Source organism: Lichenostomus cassidix, chromosome 7 (genome assembly GCF_008360975.1).
Source record: "Lichenostomus cassidix isolate B80296 chromosome 7, HeHo_3.0, whole genome shotgun sequence".
Taxonomy (NCBI): Eukaryota; Metazoa; Chordata; class Aves; order Passeriformes; family Meliphagidae; genus Lichenostomus; species Lichenostomus cassidix.
Window position 1 is genome coordinate 21,211,926 of NC_139488.1, and position 15,709 is coordinate 21,227,634.

General features: G+C 38.5%; 1 protein-coding gene across 9 annotated transcripts in view; it reads right to left on the reverse strand.

Annotated features, from left to right (window-relative positions):
• SLC4A10 (solute carrier family 4 member 10) overlaps positions 1-15,709 on the reverse strand; it is a 158,125-nt gene that overhangs the window by 58,392 nt on the left and 84,024 nt on the right. For all 9 annotated transcript variants that reach the window (XR_014853494.1, XM_085066634.1, XM_085066633.1 and 6 more), the window contains 2 exons: positions 12,779-12,939; positions 417-605 (listed from right to left, as the gene is read on the reverse strand). Coding sequence is in view for 8 of the 9 variants with exons in the window: in XM_085066634.1 (XP_084922760.1) it covers positions 417-605; positions 12,779-12,939 (350 nt within the window). In the remaining variant the exon portion in view is untranslated. The remainder of the gene's footprint in view (positions 1-416; positions 606-12,778; positions 12,940-15,709) is intronic.

A 15,709-nucleotide genomic window follows, 5' to 3' on the forward strand; every position in this document is an offset into this window, starting at 1 on the left:
GCTGGTACTGATGGAGCATGTCCACAGTTCAGAGCAACCCTGTGCAAGGACACTCAAGCCCAGTCTGAGGGACTGCACAGAGCACCTAAAGTGCCCCCAAGCTGAGCTACACTGGGAATAACATGCTATGCCAGTTTCCCAGGATGGCATGGCACACCAACACAGCTTCCAACACCTCTGCTAGTTACCCTGAACAGCTTTGCCCAGCCCTGAATTGAGCAAGATACCCAAATTTCAAATTTAAGCAGGTATACTTCTGAATGCATAAGAGGAGCCACTCTCATGCAAAAAGCACCACTTTTACAGGGTAGATTTTCAGAGAGCAGAATCACACAATTAAGCTGTGGGTACAAAGCACGTGCACTACCAAACAGGCAGATGTTACTGAAGGATCAAAATGCTAAATAAAGCATTACCATTTTTATCCATGGAATGGGGCTCAGACTGCTTCTTTCCAATATCAGCAAAAGATCTTACAATTGGGATCCTGTTGCTCAGCTTCTTCTGGTTCTGATGGTGATGCTGTTTCAGTAATGCCTCATGCACTCTGTGACGAACATCCTCACTGAGCTGCCCAGAACCCACCTGCTGATCCAGAATCATATCTGAAAATATATACAGAAACATAATAAAAGAGGGGGAAGAGGAAACATATTGTCTTTTAAATTGCAATAATAATGATTAGTACTCTACAGGATTACAAATGAAAAGCATCAGTTCCTTTAATGCAACAGAACTAAATGGTAATTTTTATCTAGAAGTGTTTCATTCTCAGGGGGAGCAAGATGGGGGAGGGTGAAGGGAGAAAAGGATGCCATTAATATAAAAAATCCTCAGAAAATTAGGCAGTTCACAAATTAAGGTCACCTGTGTAATCACTTTGAAGTCAGTCCTTGAGCACTCCCATACATAACATGTTTAAATCCAGATTATGGTGTGTATAAGATGTCTTTTTTTTTCCCAAATAACCCCTATTCTATTTCCTATAAAGGACTAGTTGCTTTTTTTATTCCCTTTGTACTTACAACAGGAAATCTTTCTATCTTGTAACTATAATTACAATACTTTTGGTGCAATATAGAGAAAGTCCAGGTCAGACAATACAGAAAAATTTGCTGCATTATTTGTTGATACCTAATATAATCTATTTCTACTGCCTACAAGAGGATCATTTCGAGGAGGTGTGAGTGAAACTGATCCCCTGCTGAGAAATTATAACCATTTTTGCAGTCCACTAGCAGAGAATAGTCTTATGGATTCATATTCAACACTATCTGTATACACACAGGCATCCCTCCAGGAAGGTGACACAGCTCAGTGAGGTGCTTTTATACCAAAGCACACAGAATGGGCAAAAACCAGGAGGAGGCTGGAAGCCACTGTGCTGCTAGAAAGTTATGACTCTGTTTCCTTTACTGACACTTTGTGGGAAGAATCCCACAGCTGGAGTGGCTATCGATGGCTATAGGCTGCTCCTAAGAGGGAGCTCCTACAGGCTGAGGGGTTGCCATCTACACCCAGACAAGGATTGAGCATGAGGAGCTGTCTCTGAAGAACAGCCACGAGGAGGTAGAAAGCCTGTGGGTAAAAATCAGAGACAGAGGCAACAAAGGGAAATTGACAGTTGTGGTCTACACTACAGGTCAGATGGTCAAGGGGAGCTTGTGGATGAAGCCATCCTGCTCCAGCTGCAGGAAGCATCACACATGCAAGCTCCAGGCTGAGAGGATTGGGATTGTTAAGCCTGGAAAAGAGAAGGCTTTGGGGTGACCTAACTGCAGCCATCCAGTACCTGAAGGGAACTTGTATGACAGATGGGGCAAAATTGTTTACAAGGTCATGTAGTGACAGGACAAAGGGTAATGGATTTAAATTAAGAATAATTTTAGATTTATTATTAGGAAAAAACTCTTTACTGTGAGGGTGGTGAGGCACTGAAACAGGTTGCCCAGGGAAACTGTGGATGCCACATCCCTGGAGGTGTTCCAGGACAGGTTGGATAGGGCTCTGAACAACCTGGTCCAGTTAAAAGGTGTCCCTGCCTGCAGCAGGGGGGTTGGAATTAAATGACCTTCAAGGTCCCATTCCAACCCAAACTACTCTATGATTCCATGATTCTATGACATGCATTATGTGTTTCAAATGGGAAAGAATTTTCGAGAATTTTGTGGGGTTTTTTTTTTAATTATTATTTGGGGAAATACTGCTACCAACAGAAATGATGCTTAATAGAAAAATTAAAGAAAAAAAAATTCTGTATCAAAGCAAGTATAGCAGCATTTAAGTACACACTGCCCTTGTATATCAATTGGAAGAAACTGTACTGCACAAAAATAGTGATATAATAAGCCAAGTCCAAAATTCCTTGTACCGAAAATCCAGACAGCTCATGATTCTGTGCTGGAGTCAGAGTCATATCTACCAGTAAACTCAGTGGAAAAGCAAGCAGAGCAGGAAAAATAAAAAGCAGATGCATTATCAGTAGAGACATAGTTTTTCTTGTCTTTGATAACTGCCAAGAGCAATAGAAGATAGATAACAAAAGGCATTAAATAACTATGCTGGTTAAAAGTGGAGTTTCACTACTAATAGTCATCTATGCACTGTATATACACTTAAAATACACACGTTTTTCTGAAGTTCTGAATATCAGCATAACAAGCCAATGTATCACACACCTGCTTAAGAGCTGAACAACAACAAAAAACCTGCATGTTTCACCTATGATGAAGTGGCTGCCAACAAATCTACATCTCCAAGATGCCACACACGCAAAAGGATAAGGATAGGTCCAGGCAAATTCAGCTGCCAAGAGATGTGACCACAAGCAATGTATCCAGAGCTTTGCAATGAAGAGTCATGCAGAAGTTTTCAGTGTTGTCCTGGATTCCCTCCAGCAACTACATCCTGTGCAGTATCAACAACAGGGCTGACCAAGCAGCTCATACCAAGGAGTAATGTTGCCCCATACTGTGCCCAAACTAATAAACTCTGTCTTCAGGGTGCTTCACCTGAGCCCAAAGGGAACTTTTAATGCCAGGGTTAACTCAAACACCATCAGGTCAGTTATCTCTGCACACCCAGTCTAGACAGAGCTTTTTTATCACTCTAGATAATGAAAGAGAAACACTAATGAAAGAGAGAGAGAGAGGTGTAGCAGCAAGAAAAATTACAGAAAGGCAAATGAGAGGGTAACAAAAGTTTGAGATAAAGTATTCAGTAGAACATTTTAAGAAGGAGACAAGAATTTGCAACACATGAAAAATGGAAAGCAAGCTCCAGCTCCAAGAAAAATATTTCATTTTCTCCTCTATTCTATTGCCTTTTGAGACACACCTCTGCCCTAAGCATATGACTGTCTTCCCTTTAGACACCCTTAGTACATGAATTTGCATGTTATAGTTTCCAAAACAGGCCAGCACTTTATGCAACATGACAGGGGATCTTCAAAGGAAAAAAATAGATAATAAAGAATAAATTTATAACTCAGGGCATCTGCGTTAAAGCACGATTCAAATTATCCTCTGTTCTTTCCTTTTTAACTCTGCTGAACAAAATACAAACTGTAGAAGGAGAAAAACCAAATATTAACTTATTTGAGTTGGTCTAAGACAGAAATCAAAAGGAAGAGGTGAAAAAAAGTATTCCTCTAGGACAGGTAAATTTAGGGTTGTCATCCCCTTGCTTACAGATCAGTAGAAATCCATTTGTATGGTGTCATTCCTGGGAAAAAAGTATTTTCCACATTAAATATTCAAATATGTTAACTGCTGAGGATGATGACAATATTTAAGATTATCGATTTGAGGAGAGAAAATGACAGGAAAAAGAAAATCAAATCCCTATCCTCTTCCTTGCCTAGATGCTCTGCTACACTCATTAACAGCCATAGAAGCCAATGAGTTGGTTCCAGTGTGGTGACTAACAACTTTTATTTCCTGCCAAAGAAAAGAAAGTGGCTGACCTTGAGGTTTTTTTGGTTTTTACAACAACTTCCTTTTTACTGTAGCACTGCTACCACATGTAAAAGGGGAAGATGCATTCAGCTTTGGAGTGAAAATGTGCTTTCTCACCTTGGTATTTCCCTCCAGTTCTCATTCTTTTAACAGAACTCTAGTTGCAGTAGCAGCTGTAGGAGCTTAAATATGGTCAAATTTCTGACAAATTGCTGTATTTTGACCCTTTTTCAAGCCCTGAAAAGATCTGAACAGGAATAAGAAGAATTGTGTCCATCTGCACCATCATTATTGGATAACTTTTTAGTTTCTTTCCCAAGCTTTTCCACATTTTTTTTTAAGCCCAAGCCCCTGCAATATCAGTAACACCCTTGACTGGAAAGCTAGTCTTGAAAACAAGAGCAGCATGGTTAAAGCCCAAGAGTAAATGGTCAACAAGGGCATTTTAAACATTTAATTTTCAAAATAGACTGTAATTCCTTAATCCTGTGACTAGCAGAGCCTACATGCTCACATCAGTTGAAGCTGTACATATTTTCAAAACCCTCGTCTTCACTTTTGTATCAAGAACAGGCAGCCATTTCTTCACACTCCACACGACAAAAAGGAGTAAAGAATCTTTGTTTTGAAGAATTTTGCTCTTGAATGCCCTTTTAAATTCTGCACAGCTCCCTTCTATCCAGAGACACAGCTTACTATGACATATTTCAAGGATGCTTCACTACCATATGAAGCTGTCAGAAGGATGTAACCTACAGAATATTCATTCACCAGAACAGTATTACCCATTCTATTAAAAGCTCCCACCATAACATTTCTGCTGACATCAAGCACACTGAAGTAGGACGTTTCCTCAGTAAGGAATGTTGATTGATACTGGAACCATGAAATAATTTTTTCGAGCTGTTAAAAACAGATATTCTCCCTGACCTGGTTATTTAAAAGAATTCAGAGGAACTTGGGATTTCACATAATTTCAAGAATGTTTCCCCCATTCAGACTCAGTTACAATGCATCATCTATACAAAATTAATGTTGTGACTAAATGTGAGCAATGTGAGTACTTTAACAAGCTATTACAGTAACTCAACTATAACTCATCACCACCTGTGAAGAATTTACCCAGGCTGTGAATTGCAGCACTGGGGTGCAGACAATTTGTATCAGCTCAAATGCAGTGTGGCCTCTGTGTGGCCCAGCACAGAAAATTCCATCTGTCCCACCTCTAGAGTCGGCAAGGATGCAAAAGCAGGCTGGCTGCTTCCACTTCCTCTGGAGGTGTCTGTTACACACTGCAGCTTTGTGCAGAGACACGTGGCCAGACCCATGTGGAGTACCCACAGGTCCAAGCAGATGGGCCATAAGGCGACCCTCAAGTGTGGCCACAGCTCATTCCCCACTGCACCAGGTTCACAGTGTGCTCATCACCTCACATGCAATACTACACAGATGTTCAGGTAAAGCATGGAATAAATTTATAGAAAACATACTGCATTTGTACCAAAATAGCTGTGAAGTCCAGAAAGAAATTGCTGGCCTCATATTCTCCTGATGTAGGTTGGTACTGACAGTTCACAGCAGAAACTGAATTCTGTATATACCAGCAAAGGTGCCAGTATTCACACTTCCAAATTTTATAACTGTATAATTGTAGGACAAAATCAGAGATTAATGACAAAATATAAAACACATAGGCTTTTGTGTGCATCATGATTACAGTGATAGCTGACTACAAAACCTAATTTAAAATACAAGGTTTTTCTAGCTTGTGGTCATTGCCCTTAAAGACGGAAGAAAAAAACACAAGAAACCCTAAAGCATTGCTTTATGGAAGACAGTCAGTTGAAACACTGTCCTTTATCTTAACACATCTCTAAAGAGGGACCAGAATATATCCTTCCCTAGTGAGTCAGGTACTAGGAGCAATACAAATTCAACAATTAGGATTCCTGGGCTGCACCTGTGAACCATGACCCATTTACATCATTTACAATGGTGATTATAAACAAGCTATCTAAGCCAGCAGATTTAGCCACTCATCCAAGAGGGCAGAGCATTCCAGTGCTCCAAGACACAGATTCTACTTCCAGCTTTACCTGAAATTATTTGGTTCAAGTCCTCAGTTAAAATACTTGAAACGGAAAGAAAGAATGAGAAATGTCTGCTTTCCAAAATAACAGTATGCAATTTTGCTGAGGAACAAGAGCAAGTGTTTCACAAAACTGTAAATTGTAGAGACAAGGCCAAAACTCCCAGCTTGCAGTTCAGAACTGCAGCCACAGTGGATGCCTCACAAAAAAATAAATTTTGCAAGCTGAGATTGACTTGTGGGATCTAAAAAGATCCCCTCATTTGAAATACATAAAACATAAGAAAACACAAAACAACAACAACAAAAAAAAAAAAGACATGCTGCTTAGAAGTTGGTATGAGATTTACAATTTACCCACAGACAATGAAAAAAACCTGATCGTTTCTCTGTAGAGGTTATTACCACATGCTAAGCTGAAAATAAAGCAAACAATTGTAAAATCCTGAGTAAGTGAGAAGGTGAAAGCTGAACAAAAGACAGGTGTAGGGTCAAACAGAGAAGCAGATTACTCCAACGAAATCCCACACTTTATTACAGTGTTTGTAATAAAAGTTAAATGTACCATAAAAGCACTGTCAGAAACATAACACAATGTGAATGTTGCAGATGAAACAAAAGGCTCCAGCGAAATAAAATCTCACCTTGAGCCAGTTAAAATATGTCATTATTATGGAGTAATATAGTTTAAAGCAAGCAAAGGCAAAAGAAGACTTGTTCATATTGTAAGCTTAACATGATTATTAACGAAATCAATAAAATTGCACACTTGGGATGTAATGCCCTGAGTTGCTGAGCACAGAGTCCGGTGACCTCAATCACAAGATTAAGCTGTTACACAGATTGAAAATTTGATCATGAGGAACACACAAAAGACTGCTTGGAAAAAACCCAGTCAGGTCTTGGGATTGGAAAGCAAGGGCAGATTTAAAAATTAACTTGAAAAAGAAACTATTATTACAATTAAACCATTTAAAACAAATGGGAATATTTCAAACATGTGCAAGTCATCAAAGCTCCACTGTGCAACAGAGGCCACAGTTTGTATTTGACAAGGTTTGACATTTGTTCACAGAACACTCAGCACAACTACAAGAATATGCAAGTTCTGTGGCTCATGCTGTAAAGAAAGTACTGCCATTAAAGGCTGGACTGAATAGTTTTTGAACCAAACAACAGAAAATGGCATCATATGTTAAACAGAGGAACCTTTTGGGTTCATTCAGTGGTTATAATCAAAAAACCAGATGGTAATCTGAGAATCTACATGGTTTCAAAGGAACTAAATGAAAATACCAAAAGAGAACATTTTCATCTGCCAACTTGAACAACACAGTGAAGCTGCTCTCTAATGGTACAGCCAGATTCTGGCAAATAGCTCCTCAAGAGACAAGTTCCAAAATAAATTGTTTTGATTACATAGATTTTACAGACTTCCTTTTAGCATATGTTCTATATAGAAGTGATCGATAAAATATTACTACATAATATTCAAAGGATTCCTTGTGCATGGACTGCTAACTTACTGATACAGGAGTCACTGCAAAGGCATATGAAAAAATAACGTCACATATTAGAAATAGTAATAACTCTCCTAAAATACGTGTGATAAAAACTGCATTTTTAAACAGGATAAAGTTCAGCAGAGGAATTGAGCTCCTTTCAAGAGAAGAAAAAAACTCTCTTACAAAAATTAAGAACAATTTGAGAAAAGTCAGGAACAAACATGCTGTTCTGATGAATGATGGCAGTGTTGGAAATTCATCTCAAAAGTCTGCATTATAATAAGATGCTGTCTGTGAATTCAGCATCATAGGTATGAATAAGCTCTTTTGCAACAAAGAAAACTGTGTGCCTGTCCAAAGAAACATACAGTCCTGTAGATGAAGTAATTTTTTAATATGACAGTTGAAATGAAAAAGATCTAATAAAGAATGGACATGCTAGAATACAGGATGATGTAAAAATTCTCACCACATAAACGGCACCAAAATATTTTTATGCAAAAGTATCAGAGTTTCCAGGGATAAAATACAAAATGTTCTGGAAACCATGCAAACATTATAAAAGGTGGCTTTCATCTGTAGATCTTACCACATGCCCATTAATGTTTTAAAATACAGAATTTAATAATAGAAATTCTCAAGAGCTAAGTGCTGAGAGTTTAGTGCCTTAGTGAATAAGTGTTTATAGATTAAAAGCCTTTATTAAAACAAATAAGAATTCTTAGTCCAAATTTAGCAACGAAGATTAAGTATACCTCTTTCAAGGATATGAAGACTGGCACTGCATTAATAGAAATGTAATTTGATATTGGAATATAGCCCAGATAGAAAGACATTACCAACGAATAGATAGCACACATTCCTCACTAACAAAGCATTAAGGCAAGTAAGAAGAAAGTACATGTGCACAAATAACATATTTGATCTCAAAAGATGATGCAATATAGCAATGCAGTAAAATTATCAAAAGATTGCATTAAATAAAACCCTAAACTATGACTCAGAAGCACAAAAATCAAAGTCAATTAACTTAAAACCATAGGGTACAACCTGTTTTCAAAACCTCTCCTAAAGGTGGTATGCACGGTAGCATTGAAACAAAACCAAAAGTGATCACCAGGATTGCTGGATGAGCCAGGCATGAGGATGGCTAGCAAGCCAAATAAGAAGAGCTGAATGTTGAAAAAAATTGAAGCCAACAGGTGAGAATAACCATTTCTTTGAACTCTGAAGAGTCAGGACTATCAGATACAACTGGAATACATATCAGTTCCTGATGAAAACAGCATTTGTATTGTATAGCACAAGATAACTAGGATTATAACTACTGACGGGGCAGAACAGCAGACTGGAACAGACAATAAGAGATTTCCTGAGAGGTACCAGTACTGCCACATCTTCAGGTCCAGAACTCACTTCTGTTGCCTGAAATCTTGAGGCATGTAATAGATTTGTCTGTTAAAAGAACTGCCTATCATATTATTTAGAATTATCACACTTCTGAGATAACTAGCACACACACCTTGGGGTCATGCCTGCTAGCACTACCAACTACCATAAGTCTTTCCTTCTTGAAGTGCAGCCCACTGAGTGCCACACTGTTACATTCTAAAATCATTGGAAACCATGAAATACATAAAAAGCATAAAAGCAAAAAAAAAAAAAAAAAAAAGGAAAACAGCATTGCTACAGAAAAACTAAGAGAGAAAAAGAAACTGGACCAAAAACATTATTTCATCAGAAAATTTAAAAAAACAAAATCTCCTTGAAGGCATGCCAAGACAACCACGGAAAGGCCCTAACATTGCTGTACCTACAATTTCCTGACTTGGACAAAAAACAGGGATGGGCATCCCAGCCACAGGGACAAGCTACCTTGCGGATCAGGAACTTCGGATCGGGCTGAGAGATCTAAAGAGCCTCAAGCTCCAGGCACTCTGGTGCTGCAAAGAGCCTCCCAAGGCCATCACAGCAGGATGCAAACATGGCTGCTCCTGCATGTCTCTGATACAGAAATTAATGATGTTGGGCTTGCCTTTAGAAATAAGGTTAGTTAGGGTTAGGGTTCCGCCTAGGGTTAGGGTTGAGAGATCTAAAGAACCTTGACATTGAGGTACTATAGCATGGGAAAGGGCCTCCCAAAAGCATCACAGCACTATCACAACATTGCTGCTCCTGCAATTTTCTGATCCACAAACCGACGGTATTGGGTATAAATTAAGAAAAACAGTTAGGGTTACAGCTACGCCTAGGGTTAGGTTTGAGAGATCCAAAGAGCCTTGAGCTCGAGGCACACTGGCGCCAGAAAAGGCAAGCAAAAACTATCAGGGCAAGGCCCCAACATTGCTGGTCCTACATCTTCCTGTTCTTGAAACCAATGGAGATGGGTCTCCCTTAAGATTTAGGGTTAGGCTTACGCTTAGGGTTAGGGTTGAGAGATCTAAAGAGCCTTGAGCTCCAGGCACACTGGCACTGCAAAGAGCCTCCCAAGGCCATTGTGAGAAGGCCCTAACACAGCTGCTCCTGCCTCTTTCTCAGCCGGAGAAGCCAAGTACTCTGCTCAGGTAATTAACTAGGGCTAGGGTTAGGGTTGCGATATATAAAGAGCCTGGAGCTCCAGGCACACTGCCGCTGAAAAGAGCCTGCCGAGACCATCACAGCAAGGCCCTAACATGGCTGCTCCCGCATCTTTCTGATCTGGACCAGCCACAGGGCTGGGACCTCTCAGCCCAGTGCCAGGCTGCCAGTCGGGCCTAGGGTTAGCGCTGAGAGAGCTAAATAGCCTCATGCTCCAGGCACTGTGGTGTTAGAAAGGGCCAGCTGAGACCATCACAGCAAGGCCCCAACATTGCTGCTCCTACATCTTTCTGAGCTCAAGAAGCCAGGTGATTGGCTTGGGTAATTAACTAGGGTTAGGGTTATGCCTAGGGTTAGGGTTGAGAGATCTAAAGAGTCTCGAGCTCCAGGCACACTGGCATTGTAAAAGGCAAGCCAAGACAATTGCAGCAAGACCCCAACCTTGCTGCTCCTACATCTTTCTGAGCTGGAAAACCTCAGAGTTGTGTTTGCCTTAAGAACTAGTGCTAGGGTTAGGGTTCTGCTTAGAGTTAGCGTTGAGACATCTAAAGAGCCTGGAGCTCCAGGCATGCTGACGCTGGAAAGGGCCTCCCAATTCCATCACGGCAGGACTCTCACATTGCTGCTCTTACATCTTTCTGAGCTGGAACCCATGGTTTTGTGTTTGTGTTAAGAATTTGTACTATGGTTAGGCTTGCACCTTGGTATACAAACCTGGTAGAACATGAATAATTAACAGGATTATTGACTTGCCAGAAGCAGCTGCCCAAAAATTTTTTAAAAAAGAATGGCTCATTGCTTATTGAATATGCAGAGGAGGAAATATATTACCTTCTCTCGAAGAAAAAGCACAACTGTTGCAAACCTTATCATGTGTCTGGTCCCCTTATTAGGAAGAGATGCCCACCACTTCATGAAAATAATACAACAAATAAAATGCTTCTACATCTGCCATAACAACAGGTTCTTTTTAAATGAAAATGGTACATGCCAAGTACTGAAAGCCATCCTAAAGCCTCTCCTCAAAAGGAGTAAGTTTTCCTCATCAACAAATCAAGATAAACCACAACTAGTGCTCAATTAAAACAGCGTGAGGGTAACTCCCCAAATTCTCTACTGAAGGACAACTTGTATCTGCGGTGAGATTCAACATTACTATCATGAATGCTCAAATCCTTGATCACGTTAACTACAACAAAGTCACTACAACTAAGGATTAAGAGATTATAAATATTAATTAATTGTGGTCTCACTATATTGGAAAATATACAACACGTTCCAAAACAAAGGCCACTCACTGAAGTTGGGCTTTTTTGCATTAATCTTTACCTTTTTACCTACTTAAATAAAAACAATTCTGGAAGGGCTTTCTTAGCTGACTACAGACAAAATTGAGCCATTTCTGTATTGATAATGTAAAGCTCAAGATAAAATATCCCAGTGTACTATTTAAGCAAAAAAGTAATATAAGAACATCAAGCAGCTGATCTAAGTACTTCTTAATTATTCATAAATAAATAACAAAGAAGCATACTGATAGACACCTTTGTTCTTTCAAATCAGCTGCGTTTCATTCTTTATGTTTATCTTTTTTTCATTATCAAGACTAATTCTGAAGCTCTGATTCAGACTATGAGTCATGGGAGAATCAGATCTTGGCATAGAGTCGAAACCCACACAAGTTTCTGCAGATTTGTATTAATAATATCTTGCATCAGTTTGACATAAACAATTTGGGAAAAGTAAATACAAAAAGCAGCTACCACTATCTGAGCCAATTTTAATTCCACTCTTAAATATAGTCCACCAAACAATATCTCCCTTATAATTTAAATAAATAAAATAAATATTATATGGCACTTACATTGATTTATATATCATCCATAAAGCAGCTTTCTTGATAACCTTGAGTGTTAGAAAATTTTATTGCTTTGTCTTTTGTATCTTTACCTAAACCAGTTACAGTCTTTAAGGGAAACACCAGGAAAGCAGAAAATGGCATTTAGTCTCAATCTCACACTTTTGGGAGAGAAGACTCATCCATTATGTTCTCTCGCTCAAAAGCTCACAAAAACTCTAGTATTGCAACTGCTAAATGCATTTTTATTGGAAAAAATGCACTCAAATTTATCTTCAGAAGTTAATGTAACTAAAATTTCTTTAAGAAACTTACACTTTATAACATTACTCCTGGTTTCATTCTCAGCTCAAAGACATGTCTGTTTTCATGTAACTTCATTACAATTAATTACCCCTACATTGGAGGGGGGGGTGTTAAACTAGATTGCTTGCAATTAGCATAGCAGTAGATTAAGTTTGTGGAAGTTAGCACAAGCCTCATTCATGGAAGGCAGCATAGCAGGAGCAGAGAACATGCCAGCTCTAATTAAACGTAACCAAACTCTCCTCTATCCTCCATTTTAATTTTCTTCTTAATATAAAAATTGATTCTTAGCGCAGCAGATGCCACATAAAAAATATAAATAGAATATTTATTAACTGTGCTAACATGAGTTTCTTTTCTAATACATTGAGAAAAACATTTCTGAGGAGTTTCTAAACTGAACTGATTATTATGAAATAACTTTCTTCTAAGCACTTAATTTCTATGATTAGTTTTCATAACCAATACAGGAAACATCAATACATACCTGCAATTTCTTCTATGGAGTTAGCTCTCATGTCCAAAAGAACTGTGCCATTCAGGATGCAGCTTCTCAGCTCAAACAAGCTATGAAGTGACAGCGTGGCAACATACGGTTTGCTCCACCTCTCTCCACCATCCTCTACATCTTCTTCAAACTTCAACCACCTATACAAACAATTAATTTCATAATTCCATTGTGCATAAGAAATGAAAAATTAATTACTTCTATGGATGCTGAATGTACACTGTTAAACATGTCTTCGGATTTCACTTTATCCTTCCTTTTTAGAAAATATGAGAAACCTCCCTTGCCTACTTCCTTCCATATAATGCTGTATTATACCATTTTTGAAGAAAAGTTCTGACCACAGAGATAAAGAGAGAAATGTATTAAGCAATCCTCTTTGTACTCCACAAGAACTTCAACTAATTCTTTGGCATACACTGATATTTCTGTGATAGAATTACAAGTGGTACAAAAAAGAATCTGCAGAGACTTCAGTAAAGTAAAAGGATATATGAAACTGGCATTAAAGGATCAAGTCTTTTGTTACCATCCAGCCAGATGAACTTGCTTGAGACTGAATTCTCTACTGATAAATATTACACTTAACATGTTAAAAGAATATTATACAAACAAACAAAAATCTGAGAAGTCACACAGGAATGTTGCTGTGTGGAGTCCTGCAACCTGCCAGCTTGGCAAGGTTTGAACAGCTGCAGTCACAGCACACACCTGGATCACTTGACTCAATAGCACTCAGCTGTTACATATTGGCACGGCAGCAGAGAAGTCAAGCAGAGCCTCACATCCTGACAGCATCTTCATACTTATTTCCAGGCAGCAGGAAAATGTAAAGCCTAAAGACTTCTAAAGCTGAGGAATTTCCAGTTTTACCAAGCCTCACAGCCAAGCAATGTCGCAAGCACAACTGTTCCTGGGCCACCTGTCTAGCTCTGCTCCTACTTGTAAAATACGCAAGTGTACCCACATTATAGGTCCTTTCCTCCTTTTAGTCCTTGTGTACCAAATTCTTCCACTTTTGCTGCCATCCTGCTAGCAGCCACCACTTCACTGACTCACTCATGGTTAGCATATCTGCTCCCTTCCTCATGTATTCCATTGCTTGGAATCGTTCTAGCTGCCTTCTAATAATTCTCTAATTATCTATAGAGATAATTTGCTTCAATTCCTTGGGTCTTTCAAAATCTCCGATCGCCTATGTCCAGCCCTCTCCTCCCCGTTGTATCTAAACATTTTCCCTCCATTTCCTGTGTGAGAAACTGGCCAGCTTCTGTATCTTGTCCTTGCCCAAGGAACACTTTCCTCTTCATCAGACCTTCACCAGTTCCCCACTCCCCTTGTTGCAATCTCTTTTCCCAGCCCATGCTTTTCACCTTCACATTCCTCCAGAGAAGCAGCAAGGAGGACACAACACACACAAAAATTTGCTTCCACATAGCCAAACCATGAAATTGAATTTGAATACGCAAATGAGGCTTTCCAAATAATTTTTCAAAACCATTTCAAATGGACATCAAACAGAACTTAACACACTCCTCCCTCACCAAAGTCAAAGCAGTACTTTGAAAAGGGTGACCTACAACAACTCAGGAAAGTTATCAAGAAGTACGTGAGAAGGAAAAACAGATCTTAATTTTTTTTTTTCCATTTTGCAGCTACCCTTGAACTCTCTAAGAAGAGGCTGCTCCCAACTTACTCATGGCTCTCTTGTTTCCAAGCTGAAAAATATACAATACCTCTGTGTCCACAACATCACAAATATGGTGCATTTATTGTCCTGTTTAAACTACAAGACTCTGCAAAATACCTACATTTTTCTGTTCTCGTATCTCTCTTTTGGTGCATGTTTCTAATCTCTTTAGGACATTTTTAAGATCTTTATGCTTGATTATTCTTAATGATTTCTATGTATTAATTATTACTATTATTACTGTTATTATATCTTATTAGTTCTGTTATTATACCTTGCTTAGCTTATGCTGATTCAGAAAAAAAGATTAAAAATCATGCTACATATATTCTAAAAACAATGATCCAAGCATAGATTTTTACAAAATATAATCAGAAACCTCATACTGTCATTTACTATCACATTACCTTCTGTTCATGTAAGTAAATCTTCAGCATTGCTTATCTGATTATGCTGCTGCAGTCTGTCCTTGATATTACCTAATTTAAATCTACTGATCAGCTGTAAACAGATTTTAAAAGAGCAAGACAAACATGTTCTTAAAAGTTTAGGACAGGTGACTGGACAGAGGCTTATTATCAAATCTTGTAACATACTAGGGACACAGACGACAAATCTAAATCATGAAAACAGCTTTAATTAGAGTTTCAGTGTCAGACATCAAAGCTTACATATTGATGCATAAAAATCCATAGGAAACTATCGCTACTTCTCAAACCATTTTACTTGTCATTGTGATCATCTGGGTTTCCATGAATTGGAGTATTATAATTCTGTGGGTTGCACCCCATTTCCTACTGTTGATGAAACTTAGGTGTTTAAACACATTATCATATATTGTTATTCAGCAAGCCAACAGGCCAGGACATGGAATTAAATCATATCCAGCTGAGAGCATTCTACGTTCGGAATAAATTTCTATTTTGATTTTAATACGCATAAGTTTACTAATTTCATCAAGCAAACATCATTTTACTGTTTATCACCTTTTATCTCTTCAGAAATATTCCTGTTATGTCAGATAACCCTTATTTAACATATCAAATGAGAAACAGCAGCAGAAAATATAAAACAACTCTAATCATATGCAGAGTCTTTCAATTCTAAATATTTGGTGGTTTTAAAAATCATAATCATTTGAACAATTTGAACAATCATAATAATTTGAACAATCTTCTGAATTCATGTGCAAGACTCAATGACACACACGACTTTGAAAT